This window comes from Salvelinus fontinalis, chromosome 26 (assembly GCF_029448725.1).
Source record: "Salvelinus fontinalis isolate EN_2023a chromosome 26, ASM2944872v1, whole genome shotgun sequence".
Classification (NCBI taxonomy): Eukaryota; Metazoa; Chordata; class Actinopteri; order Salmoniformes; family Salmonidae; genus Salvelinus; species Salvelinus fontinalis.
The window spans coordinates 12,454,329-12,469,282 of NC_074690.1; the positions used below are offsets into that span (position 1 = coordinate 12,454,329).

At 42.8% G+C, this 14,954-nt stretch overlaps 1 protein-coding gene across 4 annotated transcripts in view; it reads right to left on the minus strand.

Moving 5' to 3' along the window:
- Positions 1–5,054: 5,054 nt before the first annotated feature.
- The window catches only part of LOC129823652 (paired box protein Pax-3-like), a 42,740-nt gene continuing 32,840 nt past the window's right edge, over positions 5,055–14,954 (minus strand). For all 4 annotated transcript variants that reach the window (XM_055882528.1, XM_055882529.1, XM_055882525.1 and 1 more), the window contains exon 9: positions 5,055–7,871. In XM_055882528.1, coding sequence (XP_055738503.1) covers positions 7,854–7,871 — 18 coding nt within the window. In that variant the 3' untranslated portion in view covers positions 5,055–7,853. The remainder of the gene's footprint in view (positions 7,872–14,954) is intronic.

Below are 14,954 nucleotides of genomic sequence, written 5' to 3' on the forward strand. Positions count from 1 at the left end.
CCATTAACACATGATGGGGGGGTCTTTAAAAGTAATCACCTAATAGCAGGAACAGCACCAGCTAGTGGTCAGAACCTGGTAACATTAGGATGTGGGATGGAACATAAATCCAACAACTTCAATGACACAGTTTTCTGAAGAGGGGAAAACAACATCCCCAAAATCACAGAGAATACATTACATAGGATGAAGCAACAATACTCTGAGCCACAGCTCCATTCTACTTGTCAAACATAGAGAACTGATACTCATTGTTGGGGTGGGATTGGCTTGGGGGATTCCATGGGGGGGCTTTTGACCATTTCTTTGGATTCCTCATGTCTAACTCATTGTTAGAGAAAAGTTTGGCCCAAATCAGATGTTACGTATTATATTTATTCAAGATTATATGAATCCTGTAAATTAAAATGGCTAATTTGGGTGCAGTCAATTAGTTTAATTTCTCAGAGATTAAATTATATTTCAACAAAATAATGTTGCTGCAATGCTAGTCTTAGCTGTTTCTAACAACAGAAACGATTTCAGAACAATCTGAGATGTTGGGTGTTGAAATCATCTTTCTTGTGCTTTTTCAGGTGGAACGACCCCTATATGATTTGGCACCTCAAATGCAATCACTCCTTATGTCTTTATTGTTCTTTATTTCATATGCACATATTAATTTCTGTTTAATGGTAGCAAACTATGACATAACTGTCTAACGCAAACAAACCTCTTATCATTTTGTTGAATAAAATTCCCCACACATTGTTTCTTTACCCATGTTTGTCTTCATAATATTCAAGATTATATATACAATTATTTAATGGTTTGTCTCTTTCTACATACACACATATGTTCTCACACACATACACACACACTATCTGTTGCACTGGGCAGTTTAAGCGTCCCTTGTGTTCTGTGGCGTGTGCCATGTAAAAGGCCCCTCTGGAATTTATTCTGTTAGGGCCTCACAGGAGAAGATTCTGAATTCTGATGACCCACAGTTCTACATGTTCCCCCCCTACTGCTCCCCCCTGATCCCCCTCCTGCTTTCAGTTTCTCATTTTTGAATGGTGGAGAAAAAATAACTTTGCAGCTAAAGGTTTTGCAAAATCACTAGCAGGTCCGTGAAAAGTTCGTATTGACATTTTCCTGGCTTTGGCAACTGTCAAAACATCTGCATGCAGCATTGCCTCACAGCCAGCCCACCAGCCAACCCAACTCGGGGGCTCAGAGTCCGCTCTCCTCCTCTTCTCTACTCTTCAAAGTTAAACCGCCCCATTGTCGTTCAAATTCAAGTCAAAATCATCTGTGCTCAATTTTTCCTTCCCTCCTCCTCCTTCGCCCATGAACTCCTCATAAGGGTCCTTCTTCTGTGGACTGTTGACGAAGCTCTTGAAGAGGGCGATAGCCAGGAAGGAGTAGAAACCCATGACGAAGAGGATGTAGAAGTAAGCATTGTCGTAGGCAGTTCTGGGGTCCACAGCCGGCTGGCTGGGGGTCAGGATGGGCATGGGGAGGGATGATGATGATGTGGTGTTGGTGTTGAGGTGGTGGACACTGTTGCCACCGTTGGATTCCAGTTCTTCTAGGATGATCTTCCTGCATCGGGAGAGTAGGGCAAGAAGCAGGGTTCGGTTCATGACGAAAGAGATAAAGAGGAGTTTGGAATGAGGCAGAGAGAGAAATACAGATGGAGGGAGAGGAGACGTAGAAAATAAAAATGGTATCCAAATGGTATCCAAAAGTATTCAACGGTGGAATGAGAGAGACGATGAAGAAATAGAGTCCTAGAGAGAGAAAGACATTGGAGAAAGATGTGTAGAGCCAGATTGAGAAAGGGAAAAATGGAGACAGAGAGAGAGGGAGAACGGACGACACTTAGCTGCATTGGGAAAGGAATGTTGTCCATAACCTAGCAACTATCTGACACTGGATAAAAAGACATTGCTGAGATAAAGACCACTTACCACCCTTACCAGTAAAAGGTCATGGCAGCTACAGGGCAAAGATACTCTCTGCAAAATATCAGAGAGAGTTCAGTCTCTCAACGAAGTTATAAACATGGTTGAAATGTCATACTGATAAAGTTAATGTCACCAGGCTAAAATAACATACATGCACCATTGTCTATGCAGTCAAATCATGTCAGCTCAATGTATCCTTTTCAACGTTTTGCCTTGAATCAAAGCTGTGCATTACCCAAAACATATTTTTTATTTTGCCCTCTTCTCTAAAATCAACTCTTTTTCACACCTCCCTCCCTCCTTTTCTCTCTCCCTCCCTCTCTCCTGAAACACCTCCTCCCCTTCCTTCACTTTCTATTGGGGGGCTTGGAGGCTGCAAGAGACTGGGGTTGTTGTCAGCTCTGGTCAAGTAGTCTACTCATTTCAAAGAGTGTTGGGTCAAGGGTTAAGTTGTCTCCTGTGTGTGGCTGCTTGAGTGGCACTTTGCTTCAGATGAGGCTTTTCTCCTACTTCCATTGTGTTCAACAAGTTAAGCACTTTAAAAAGAGTTTGCTGAAAGACTTAGAAAACAGTGAAATTATATCTGGCCTTGATCTCTCAACGTTTACCTCAGAGCTTGGACACACAAGCAAACATCAACACACAATCACACAAACACTATTTCAAGTAAATACACAACGTAGGAGCACATGCACACATATAGAGGAAGATGTATGAACCAGTGGAGGCTCATCAGAGGAGGAAGGGGAGGACCATCCTCCTCAGTGAATTTCATTTTTTTTTTTTAAGTTAAACATTAAGAAAGTTATCCTTTTTAGATAAAATTCTACCAAATATATTCACCTCACCAAATTATTGATTAAAACACACTGTTTTGCAATGAAGGTCTACAGTAGCCTCAACAATACAATGCAGCTAGCTAGTTTAGCCCACTCAAATGCCCTGCTCAAACAGAGGGATGCTATGTTAGCTAGCTGGCTATGACTATCCAACACAAAACTGGAACTCTTCCAAGTCAAGGTAAGCTTTTGGTTTTACTAATTTATTGCCACTGGGGCCCGCTTGTGTAACTGCTAAACTGCTTACTGACTATACAATGTAACGTTGCTGCAGGATTGTAGCAGGTTTACTATGGCGTTAGTTCTATTAGCTGTGTTGACTAGGGCGTTACTTTAGCTAATATGGTGACATCTATGTAGGCTGTGTGTAGATGTTATGATATGGTTTGGCTTGGAAAGTATTTTTTCACCTGGTCACATACAACTGATGGGTTGTGCATTGAAGTACCCAAACTAAAGGAAAAGGTGAGAGGAGGATAGCACATAGATGCGAGAAGGAATACAACGTGGCTGCTATAAAAGTGAACTGTGTTTTTACGTGATATGGGGTGTATTTATTCCGCCGATTCTGTTGAAAAGTGTTTCTTAAAAGGAAACAAATGGAATGAAACGGGGATAAACATACCTGAACTTGTCCAATAGAAACACTTGTTTGCAACTGTTGGACTAATGATTACACCCTAGATGCAGGCAAGAGTGTGCAGGGCAGTACTGAATGCGTCACTGTCTGTCAATGTGTCACTGTCTGTCACCTGTGCACCTATGTTGTAAACTTTCATTCATAGGCTAGGTTGTACAACCTCATGATGGGTATAGAGAAAATGAGAGTATCGTGTAGTAGTCTAAACCAATCGATGTTACATTGAACTAGGTGAATGGAATATGAATGACAGTCACCCAATAGGAAATAAGACCATGCTTACGGAGAAAGAAACGGCACCGACCGCCACTGGTATGAATTTATACATGGACACACACACATACACACTTACACACACACACACCATATAAAATGAGTGACACTACCAGCTGCAAACACCTGATCCCCAGATTCCCCCCTTCACAAAGAGAAAAAAAGAAAGAAAGAAGAAGAGAAGAATGAGAGAGTGATAAAAACACCGATATCCATAACTTGTGAAGTGTCAGACAACTGGCTGAGTGTTTTTCTTTCTGCCGGGGCGCTGGGATCAGAACGTTTAGCCCTCTGAACCCCATGTGTGTCACAAATGGTGTCCTATTCCCTACTTAGTGCACTACTTTTGACCAGAGCCCTTAGGGCCCTGATCAAAAGTAGTGGACAATATAGAGAATAGGGTGCCTTTTGGGACGCAATTTCAGTCTGAACCCCAATCTGAACCCCAGAGAGACAGTGGCAGTGACTAATGTCCCAATGTGTTTGTGGTGTTGTGTTTAGATCGTTTACAGGGAGATCTGCTTTAATCATTACGGGTGTGAAGGGTCCCCCGGGGAGCAGGAATTTGTCTGAAAGCGGTGTTTATGAAAAAGGATATATTTATGAATGAGTCTTTAAAGTGTTGGGGAGCCGCTGGGCTGCAGCGAGAGAATACATGAGAGGATGAGAGCACCAACTGTCGGTCCACCGTCAGTCATGGCGAATGCTTGTTCTTAGGAAGACCACAATTTGGTTAACTTCCTGAAATGACTGGAACTGAAATTGAATTGACCTCAACCCTGGTGAGTGCATGAGTGCGTGCTTACAGTGATGGGGTTGGTGGATGACAGATTCTTTCACTTATTTTCTTGGAAAACAAACATATCCTATTGCAGGGAAAACATTTAACCTTAAAAATTGAAAATTTGAAAAGAAAGAAAGATTATCTTTGTTCTGAATTTCGGTAAAGATGTGTCATTTTCCAGTAAGTCATGCAGTGGATGGTCACTTGGGACAATGCCATCTTGTCTTGTCTGTGTCATTGCTGTTTTGGCTGCCTTTCCCTTTGTTTAATGCAAGTACGGTATCTAAATTAGATGTAACTAATGTAGATGTCCTGAATGAGCTTGTAATCTGTTCTCATCAAGTGTATTGCCCCAAGTTCAGAACTGGTTTACAGCATATCCTAACTCATAGTTAACTCATAGCTAACATTTTCCATTTACATTTTTACATTTCAGTAATTTAGCAGACAATCTTATCTAGAGCGACTTACATTACTCTTAAGATAAAAAATTATATGTCAATACATAATCAAGATTGTAAAGACAGACACACATTGGTTTGAAATCAATTAAAACACTTCAGCCTGTACACATTTTTTTAGATTTTATTATAAATAGTAAATAGTGCTGCATTTGACACAAGACATATTCCAACAAAAATAATTTTATGCAGTCATAAATGAAAATTATATATGTATACAAAAGAAACAAGGCAGACAAATATAGGTGTACAGATGTAGGATCTTAATTTGAGCCAGTTTGATACAGTTGGAAAACACTGCTGCAGCAACCGCAAATGTGAATTATTATGTGGATTATAATTAATAAACATTTATGTAGGGGTTGATACATTTTTCGTAATGAAAAACAAGTCTGAAGTTTCAAAGTGGAAATTATAAACTTCAGAAGTCTTTTTAAAAACAAAAATACACTACAAGTTTAACATTTCCTGTGTTTAAGATCCTATATCTGTAATTTACATCGCTGTTTAAGATTTACGGGTCAGCACCACTGAGCGCTAAGACCAGAGATATTAACAGAGGTGGACTGAATAAATACTAAATGAACAGGAGTGGTATGTTTCATCAGGTCCAATTAACACTTGACTGGACTGTGTGACTGGTAGCCTGGTCCCAGATCTGTATGGGCAGAATCTTAATTTGAGTGTATATAACTCAGATTTATACTCAAATCTCCCATCTGCAAAAATCGAAGTTACCTGTACATGCATGGATCTTGTGTTAGGATTCTTATTGCTTTAAAAGTAATCTGAGCCTTCCAGTCTCCAAAGTGCCCTTTCAGTGGTGGTATATATTATTATTTTTGTATACATTTTTTTGTCGTTGTTGTTCTGAGTGGGCTCAAATCGGTGGTAAATTCTCATCTATGCTTCAGAACCAAAAAGTTGTGCGTCTCATTTTTGACCAGTCATCAGCATTGGCGCGCAAAGGCAGGCGCACATATCCAGATTAATGACCAGAACACTTGCTTATTTTCCTGCAGTTCTACGTGGCAAATACAGAGTAGGCCTTTGTTTATCATCCATATAAAATACAGTTTAGCAATCTACTACTGACTCATATTTACCAGAACAATAGGCTAGGTGGCGATTTGATTGTTAATTTTCAAATTTCAGATAGAGCTAGTTTGGGTGGCTCCTGCTGGCTATATGTCTAAAGATAAGCAGCTGTAACGTCGCACTGCCTTCAATATTATGGAATGAAGATGTAACATTTTCTGGTGAATTTGTTACAATAGTTGTCACGAAGAACCGGGCTACAGGGCTGACAACGAGCACTTTGCAGGCAGGTAGCCCTCCAAAGTGGCATCATTTTCCATACGATCCTGCAACCTCCTCTACAAGTAGGCCGTTTGACTTTGCTTGCTCTGGACTCCAGAGAATCGACATGATATATCCCTAGTACATATTGGCTGCAAACATGAATGACTTTCAGCCCCAAATTCAGCTGTAAAACGCAGTTTATTTCTGTAGCCTTGCGTTTTGAAAATGCGTCACCATTTATGGCTGTAATGACATGCTACATTTACATGCGCCTGGGCTTACATGTTTTGTAGGCTGACCACTCCTTTTTGGGGGTCGCGGGTCAACAAATATGAAAAACACTGGGATACATGATCGTGGCAACAAATGGAGTTGATTTGGATTTAGTAACGGTAGGCAACAGTATTTTTTACCATCTTCTATTTTGACTGGAATTGTGTGGGTCATTAATTTTAATAAGTGCAGCATTAATTCCAGTTCAAAATAGTTTAGGAAAATACTTTACTCATCAGATTGTGCTGCTTTTGCCTCTTGTAAAAATTGCAGCTACTGCGGGAATTTCTTTGAGGGGGCACCCTTTTTTTTGTTTGAGCACATGCCCCCCAAAATGTCTGTGCACTGCCCTGCAAGCAACCCAGCTATCTTTGTTTTTCTCAATACAATATAGATTACAAAAAGAATGTAGTAGGATAGTTGAGGAGATGTGTCAGTTAATTTCATCTGAGGCACTTCTTTGGGTTGAAGCAGCTTCCATCTACGACTGTATGTCTCTATCTCTCCGTGTTTCTACTATCAACCTAGATGGGTGAAAGACTGAGTCCGCTGTCCAGACTGTTACTTTACTTTAACCCTACAGTCATGTTACGAATCAAATTTATGGCAGTTTTTCTTCTCCTGATAGAACCCATTTAATTTCCCCAAATCCTGTGAAATAATACATAGTATCAGTGTACAGTATAAGACATTTCCCTAAGACATTGTGAGTGCCATAAATAAAGCATTGTGGCTGATTGAGCGGTGTGCCTATTGCAGGTCCATAGATAGATCACCGTTAGCCTCAGGATCGTGCCTTAAAACCTTATTTTCCTCCCATCATATTGGCCTTGAAGGCGCATCCATGGAAGATAAACAGCAGTCAAAGTCCTCTCCCACTCCCTCCCACTTATTACAAATCAAAGGCAGAATCTTGACTGAGTGAATTTTGTTTTATTCACCCTTTTTTCGTTTATCCTCTGCCTCACCTCCTCTTCTTCTCCTTCTCTCCATTTATTTTTCTCTTCAAGCATGGAGAGCAAGGCGTGCTTGGTTTTCAGAGCATGACGTGAAGTGCGAGTGGGGCGAGAGCCAGGTAACTGGAGAGGGCTCCCCCTTTGGTTCTGATTATCCCATTGAGACTCCCCCACCCCTCACATCCCCAACCAGGGTACCCCATCCCAACCGAATCCCAAAACAACCCTCCTCCGTCCATTTCTCTGGGTTGTCCCTTCTCCTCAGGGGCTGGGTAGGGAATAGGCAGAGGGGGAGGAAGGGGGGGAGGAGGGATTTCTCAGGAGTTGACTGTCAGGTTAGCCAGAGATCTCGTCCACTCCTGGCCATGTTGGGGTTTCAGATAATGAAAGGCACCTGAGAGAGAGAGCGAGAGAGAGAGAGAGAAGGATAAAGAGAACGAGAGAGAGAGAAAGAAGGATAGAGAGAGAGCGAGAGAAAGAAGGATAGATAGAGAGAGAGAGAGAAAGAAGGATAGAGAGAGAGTGAGAAAGAGAGAGAAAGAAGGATCAAGAGAGAGAGCGAGAAAGAGAGAGAGGGGGAAGGTTTAGAACTGTTCTCCATTGGGTTTCATGTCAGTATCTCAAATCAAACTATTTGTCACATACGCCAAATACAAGCGTAGACCTTACTGTGAAATGCTTACTTACAAGCCCTAAAGTAAGAAAATTATACAAAAGTAGCACAATAACATAACAATAACGAGGCTATATACAGGGGGTACCGGTACCGAGTCAGTGTGTGGAGTTACAGGTTAGAGGTAATTTGTACATGTAGGTAGGGGTGAAGTGACTATGCATAGATAATAAACAGCAAGTAGCAGCAGTGTACAAAACAAATGGGGGGGCAGGTAGCCTAGTGGTTAGAGCTTTGGCCCAGTAACCAAATGGTTGCTAGATCAAATCCCTGAGCTGACAAGGTAAAAATCTGCTCTTCTGCCCCTCAACAAGGAAGTTAACCCACTGTTCCTAAGCCGTCATTGTAAATAAGGATTTGTTCTTAACTGACTTGCCTAGTTAAATAAAGGTTAAAAAGTAATAGTCCGGTGGCCATTAGATTCATTGTTCAGCAGTCTAATGGCTTGGGGGTAGACACTGTTTAGGAGCCTTTTTGTCCTCGATTTGGCGCTCCGGTACAGCTTGCCGTGCGGTAGCAGAGAAAACAGTCTAGAACTTGGGTGACTGGAGTCTTTGACAATTTTATGGGCTTTCCTCTTACACCACCTATTCCTGGATGGCGGGAAGCTTGGCCACAGTGATGTACTGGGCCGTATGCACTACCCACTGTAGCGCCTTACGGTCAGATGCCGAGCAGTTGCCATACCAGGCGGTGATGCAACCGGTCAGAATGCTCTCGATGGTGCAGCTGTAGAACTTTTTGAGGATCTGGGGACCCATGCCAAATCTTTTCAGTCTCCTGAGGGGGAAAATGTTTTGTTGGGCCCTCTTCACAACTGTCTTGGTGTGTTTGGACCATGATAGATCGTTGGTGATGTGGACACCAAGGAACTTGAAATTCTCGACCCGCTCTACTACAGCCCTGTTGATGTTAATGGGGGCCTGTTCGGCCCACCTTTTCCTGTAGTCCACGATCAGCTCCTTTGTCTTGCTCACATTGAGGGAGAGGTTGTTGTCCTGGCGCCACACTGCCGGTTCTCTGACCTCCTCCCTATAGGCTGTCTCATCATTGTCGGTGATCAGGCCTTCCACTGTTGTGACGTCAGCAAACTTAATGATGTTGGAGTCGAGATTGGCCACGCAGTCGTGGGTGAACAGGGAGTACAGGAGGGGACTAAGTACACACTCCTGAGGGGCCCCAGTGTTGAGGATCAGCGTGACAGACGTTTTGTTGCCTACCCTTACCACCTGGAGGCGGCCAGTCAGGAAGTCCAGGATCCAGTTGCAGAGGGAGGTGTTTAGTCCCAGGGTCCTTAGCTTAGTGATGAGCTTTGTTTGCACTGTGGTGTTGAACGCTGAGCTGTAGTCAATGAACAGCATTCTCACATAGGTGTTCCTTTTGTCCAGGTGGGAAAGGGCAGTGTGGAGTGCAATTGAGATTGCGTCATCTCTGGATCTGTTGGCGCGGTATGCGAATTGGAGTGGGTCTAGGGTATCTGGGAGGATGCTGTTGATGTGAGCCATGACCAGCCTTTCAAAGCACTTCATGGCTACCGACGTGAATGCTACCGGGCAGTAATAATTTTGGCAGGTTACCTTCGCTTCCTTGGGCACAGGGACTATGGCGGTCTGCTTGAAACATGTAGGTATTACAGACTCAGTCAGGGAGAGGTTGAAAATGTCAGTGAAGACACTTGGTCCGCGCATGCCAGTTGGTCCATGCATGCTTTGAGTACACATCCTGGTAATCCATCTGGCCCCGCGGATTTTTGAATGTTGACCTGTTTAGAGGTCTTGCTCACATCGGCTACCGAGAACGTTATCACACAGTCATCCAGACAGCTGTTGCTTTCGTGCATGCTTCAGTGTTGCTTGCCTCGAAACGAGCATAAAAGTAATTTAGCTCGTCTGGTAGGCTCGCGTCACTGGGCAGCTCGCGTCTGGGTTTCCCTTTGTAGTCCATAATAGTTTTCAAGCCTTGCCAAATCCAACAAGCGTCAGAGCCGGTGTAGTAGGATTCAATCTTAATCCTGTATTGACACTTTGCTTGTTTGAGAGTTTGTCGGAGGGCATAGCAGGATTTCTTATAGGCGTCCGGATTAGTGTCCCGCTCCTTGAAAGCGGCAGCTCTAGCCTTTAGCTCGATGCGGATATTGCCTGTAATCCATGGCTTCTGGTTTGGGATATGTACGTACGGTCACTGTGGGGACGACGTCGATGCACTTATTGATGAAGCCGATGACTGAGGTGGTATACTTCTCAATGTCATTGGATTAGTCCCTGAAAATATTCCAGTCTGTTCAAGCAAAACAGTCCCGTAGTGTAGCATCCGCATCATCTGATCACTTCCGTATTGAGTGAGTCACTGGTACTTACTGCTTTAGTTTTTGCTTGTAAGCAGGAATCAGGAGGATAGTATTATGGTCAGATTTGCCAAATGGACGGCGGGAGAGGGCTTTGTATGCATCTCTGTTTGTGGAGCAAAGGTGGTCTAGTTTTTTCTCCTCTGGTTGCACATGTGACATGCTGGTAAAAAATTGGTAAACCTGATTTAAGTTTGCCTACATTAAAGTTCCTGGCCACTAAGAGCACCTCTTCTGGGTGAGCATTTTTTGTTTGCTTATGACCTTATAGAGTTGGTTGAGTGTGGTCTTAGTGCCAGCATCGGTCTGTGGTGGTAAATAGACGGCTATGAATAATGCAGATGAGATCTCTCTTGGTAGATAGAGTACCTTATGATAAGCTGTAGACCACACTACCTCAGGCGAGCACTACCTCGAAACTTCTTTAATATTAGACATTGCGCACCAGCTGTTATTGACAAGAAGCTTACCAGACGTAGCTTCTCTGTTCTGTTGGTGCGTTGAGAATCCCTCCAGCTCCATAGTATCAGTATCGTCATTCAGCCATGACTCGGTGAAACATAAGATATTACAGTTCTTAATGTGCTGTTGGTAGGATATTCTTAATCGTAGGTCATCAATTGTATTTTCCAATGATTGCATGTTAGCAAGTAGAATTGATGGCAGTGGGAGTTTACTCGCTCGCCTACGGATTCTCAAAAGGCAGCCTGATCTGCGTCCTCTTTTCCTCCGTCTTTTCTTCACGCAAATAACGGGGATCTGGGCCTGTTCCCGGGAGAGCAGTATATATTTCTCATCAGACTCGGTAAAGGAGAAGCTTCTTCCAGTTTGTGGTGATTTAACCCAGTTCTGATGTCCAGAAGTTATTTTCGGTCATAAGAAATGGTAGAAGCAACATTATATTCAAAATAAGTAAAAAAAATAAGTTACAAACAAAGCAAAAAAACAAACAAAATAGCACAATTGGTTACGGGCATATAAAACGTCAGCCATCATCTTCGGCGCCACCTCCTGTGTCAGGGTAACATCATGTCCGTGTCTACCTCCTGTGTCATGGTAACATCATGTCAGTGTCTACCTCCTGTGTCAGGGTAACATCATGTCAGTGTCTACCTCCTGTGTCAGGGCAACATCATGTCAGTATCTACCTCCTGTGTCAGGATAATTATCCTCTTTGGACTAGGGGGCAGTATTTTCACGTTCGGATGAAAAGTGTGACCAGAGTAAACTGCCTGCTACTCAGGCCCAGAAGCTAAGATATGCATATTATTAGTAGGAGAGAAAACACTATGAAGTTTCTAAAACTGTTTGAATTATGTCTGTGAGTATAACAGAACTCATATGGCAGGCGAAAACCTGAGAAAAATCCAACCAGGAAGTGGGAAATCTGAGGTTTGTAGTTTTTCAAGTGATTGCCTATCCAATATACAGTGTAAATTTGGTCAGATTGCACTTCCCAGGGCTTCCACTAGATGTCAACAGTTTTTAGAACGTTGTTTCCTATTGTGAAAGGGGAGCGAATAAGAGCTGTTTCAACCAGGGGTCTGGCTGAAAGCCTTGAGTTGTTGATCGCGCGCGGCCGTGAGCACAAGCTCCGTTCCCTTTCCTTTCTAAAGATAAAGGAATTGTCCGGTTGGAATATTATTGAAGATTTATGATAAAAACATCCTAAAGATTGATTCTATACATTGTTTGACATGTTTCTACAAACTGTAATGGAACTTTTTTGACTTTTTGTCTGGACTTGTGCATTTGGATTAGTGAACTAAACGCGCAAACAAAAAGGAGGTTTTTGGACATAAATATGGACTTGATCGAAAAAACTAACATTTATTGTGGAACTGGGATTCCTGGGAGTGCATTCCGATGAAGATCAAAGGTAAGTTAATATTTATAATGCTATTTCTGACTTTTGTTGACTCCACAACATGGCGGGTATCTGTATGGCTTGTTTTGGTGGCTGAGCGCTGTACTCAGATTATTGCATGGTATGCTTTTGCTGTAAAGCTTTTTTGAAATCTGACACAGTGGTTGCATTACGGAGAAGTATATCTTTAATTCTATGTTTAACACTTGTATCTTTCATCAACGTTTATGATGAGTATTTCTGTAAATTGATGTGTCTCTCTGCAAAAATCACCGGATGTTTTGGAAGCAAAACATTACTGAACATAACGTGCCAATGTAAACTGAGATTTCTGGATATAAATATGAACTTTATCGAACAAAACATACATGTATTGTGTAACATGAAATCCTATGAGTGCCATCTGATGAAGATCATCAAAGGTTAGTAATTCATTTTATCTCTATTTCTGCTTTTTGTGACTCCTCTCTTTGGCTGGAAAATGGCTGTATGTTTTTTGTGACTAGGCGCTGACCTAACATAATCGCATGGTATGCTTTCATCGTAAAGCCTTTTTGAAATCGGACACTCTTGGTGGGATTAACAAGAAGTTTATCTTTAAAATGGTGTATAATACTTGTATGTTTGAGGAATTTTAATTATGAGATTTCTGTTGTTTGAATTTGGCGCCCTGCACTTTCACTGGCTGTTGTCAAATCAATCCCGTTAACGGGATTTGATCCCTAAGAAGTTGATAACATCATGTCAGTGTCTACCCCCTGTATCATGATAACATCATGTCAGTGTCTACCCCCTGTATCATGATAACATCATGTCAGTGTCTACCCCCTGTATCATGATAACATCATGTCAGTGTCTACCCCCTGTATCATGATAACATCATGTCAGTGTCTACCCCCTGTATCATGATAACATCATGTCAGTGTCTACCCCCTGTATCATGATAACATCATGTCAGTGTCTACCTCCTGTATCATGATAACATCATGTCAGTGTCTACCCCCTGTATCATGATAACATCATGTCAGTGTCTACCCCCTGTATCATGATAACATCATGTCAGTGTCTACCTCCTGTATCATGATAACATCATGTCAGTGTCTACCTCCTGTATCATGATAACATCATGTCAGTGTCTACCCCCTGTATCATGATAACATCATGTCAGTGTCTACCCCCTGTATCATGATAACATCATGTCAGTGTCTACCTCCTGTATCATGATAACATCATGTCAGTGTCTACCTCCTGTATCATGATAACATCATGTCAGTGTCTACCTCCTGTATCATGATAACATCATGTCAGTGTCTACCTCCTGTATCATGATAACATCATGTCAGTGTCTACCTCCTGTATCATGATAACATCATGTCAGTGTCTACCTCCTGTATCATGATAACATCATGTCAGTGTCTACCTCCTGTGTCATGAAAAAATGTCAGTGTCTACCTCCTGTGTCAGGATAACATCAGGTCAGTATCTACCTTCTGTGTCATGATAACATCAGGTCAGTATCTACCTCCTGTGTCATGATAACATCAGGTCAGTATCTACCTCCTGTGTCATGATAACATCAGGTCAGTATCTACCTCCTGTGTCATGATAACATCAGGTCAGTATCTACCTCCTGTGTCATGATAACATCAGGTCAGCATCTACCTCCTGTGTCAGGATAACATCAGGTCAGTATCTACCCCCTGTATCATGATAACATCATGTCAGTGTCTACCTCCTGTGTCAGGATAACATCAGGTCAGTATCTACCTCCTGTGTCAGGATAACATCAGGTCAGTATCTACCTCCTGTGTCATGGTAAAATGTCAGTGTCTACCTCCTGTGTCATGATAACATCATGTCAGTATCTACCTCCTGTGTCAGGATAACATCAGGTCAGTATCTACCCCCTGTGTCATGATAACATCAGGTCAGTATCTACCTCCTGTGTCATGATAACATCATGCCTGATGGGTGAGAGGGGTAAATAGTGGGTGAAAGTGTTGAAGAGAGCAGTGAGAGGTGGAGAGAATGGAGGATGTAAGAAAGAGGACGAGAGGGAGTTGAAGAGAGGCAGATCTGGTGCTTTCCCCTTTGGCTGGGCAGTACTGTACTGGGGAGAGTTAAAGTTGGCCTGCCTGCCCTGGCTACGTTGGTCCTGGCTGTGGCTCTGCTCCAGTGATCAATAACAACTCAGACTGCATCTGACCTCCACAGGGACACATGTTTCCAATCCCTGCCTGCCAAAGGCCATTTCGCTCCCCGTTAAAAAGACCCCCTCTCAACCCTACCTTCCACCCAACTCTCTCTTACCAACAACCCCCTACCCCTGCCCTCACGAGCTGCTTGCACATGGGTCCCGAGCGTGGACCTCCCCAAATTAATGACATCAAGATGCCGCTACTGACGGGCCAGTCAACATGTGGTAGTGTGCCTCCTCCTCCCCTCACCCACCCCACTAACTCTCCCTCCTCCTCCCCCGCCTGTCAAACATGCTTTGGGAAAGCCGCTCCTTTGATTTGGGGAGGTATCTTTGTTACCTAGGGGTCATTACATGGCTAGGTGAACGAGCGGAGGGTTTGATGGTCCAGCTCAT